The following is a 1,131-nucleotide window of genomic DNA, read 5'->3' on the forward strand; positions in this document are numbered from 1 at the left end:
GGGGGGGGGGGGTGAGACAGAACCTGGCCTAGGGCCCCCCCTCCCGCCTCTCCAAAACGCAGGGACCTGGGGGGCCCCGGCCTCCCCCACCCCCCAGCAGGTTCCCGGGCACCTGTCTCCCCCGGCCGGGGCCCACCTGTAGCCGTAGGCGGTGAAGCCCTGGCTCTCCCGCAGCAGGGCCCGGTACAGCCTCAGCACCTGGGCCCGGCTGGACGCTGCCATGTTGCTGGCACAGTCGGGTCCTCCCTCTAAGGCCCCTTCGCCCGCTCGCCCGCGCAGGAGCCTGAGCTCAGGGCGGCCGCCTCAGCCCAGGGCGGGGGCGCGGGGGGACCCCGGGGCGGGGCGGAGACCAGGGCCGCCCCCTGCCCGGCTCCGGCTCTGCTGCTCGGCACCCAGCGTCTCGGTCCCGGCCGGCGGCCTCCGCTCGCGGCGTGTCAGGCGGGGCTCGGGCAGCTACAGCGGCAAGCCCGCGGGGCGAGAGAGCCGAGGGGGACGGTGAGTGGCGGCTGGGAGGGCCCCCGCGGGGCCCCACGTGGGGATACGGTACGGTGCGGGGCGCGGGGACAGCCGCTGCAGGGGCCAGAGGCGCTTCCCAGGGTCGCTGTCGCCGCGTGGTTCCCCGGTGTGCAGCCCTGCCTCTAGCGGGCAGCCTCCCGGCCACGGGGATGGGCGTTCACAGCCTCCCCTGGGGGGCTGCTCTGGGCCTGAGACATCCCCAATCTCCCACCCCACCTCGCGTTATGAATATTACTGTGTTCCTGATTGATTTATTTAGGGACTAAGAGGGTATTCACCCCAGCTTGCACAGTGAAGTGCTCAGAACAAAGACCCTTTACTCTGCCCCTGCCTGCCTCCCAGAGGGTTAAAGTGGGTGGAAGCTGTGTTGTTTTTGTGGATACAGACTAACACGGCTACCCCTCTGATACTTGTGTTAAGTGAAAAGTTTTCTGATGAATAGTGAGCGTATTACACCCAGGGCCGGCTCTAGAATTTTTGCCGCCCAAGGCAAAAACAATTTTGGCCGCCCCGCCCCAACTCCGCCCCTTCCCCCAGGCTCTCAAGTCTGAGAGGGAGGGGGAGCAGCGGCGCGCGAAACGGCTGCTCGGGATCTCCCCCGCCCTCCCAGATTTG

General features: G+C 68.3%; 1 protein-coding gene across 1 annotated transcript in view; it reads right to left on the reverse strand.

The window, feature by feature from the left end:
- LOC113407914 (LYR motif-containing protein 4-like) overlaps nt 1–240 on the reverse strand; it is a 123,977-nt gene extending 123,737 nt beyond the window's left edge. Inside the window, exon 1 of the mRNA XM_026658822.1 lies at nt 137–240. Coding sequence (XP_026514607.1) covers nt 137–222 — 86 coding nt within the window. The 5' untranslated portion in view covers nt 223–240. The remainder of the gene's footprint in view (nt 1–136) is intronic.
- Between the last annotated feature and the right edge of the window lie 891 nt (nt 241–1,131).

The sequence above is a fragment of the Terrapene carolina genome, unplaced genomic scaffold (assembly GCF_002925995.2).
Source record: "Terrapene carolina triunguis isolate 2854851 unplaced genomic scaffold, T_m_triunguis-2.0 Scaffold55, whole genome shotgun sequence".
NCBI classification, from domain to species: domain Eukaryota; kingdom Metazoa; phylum Chordata; order Testudines; family Emydidae; genus Terrapene; species Terrapene triunguis.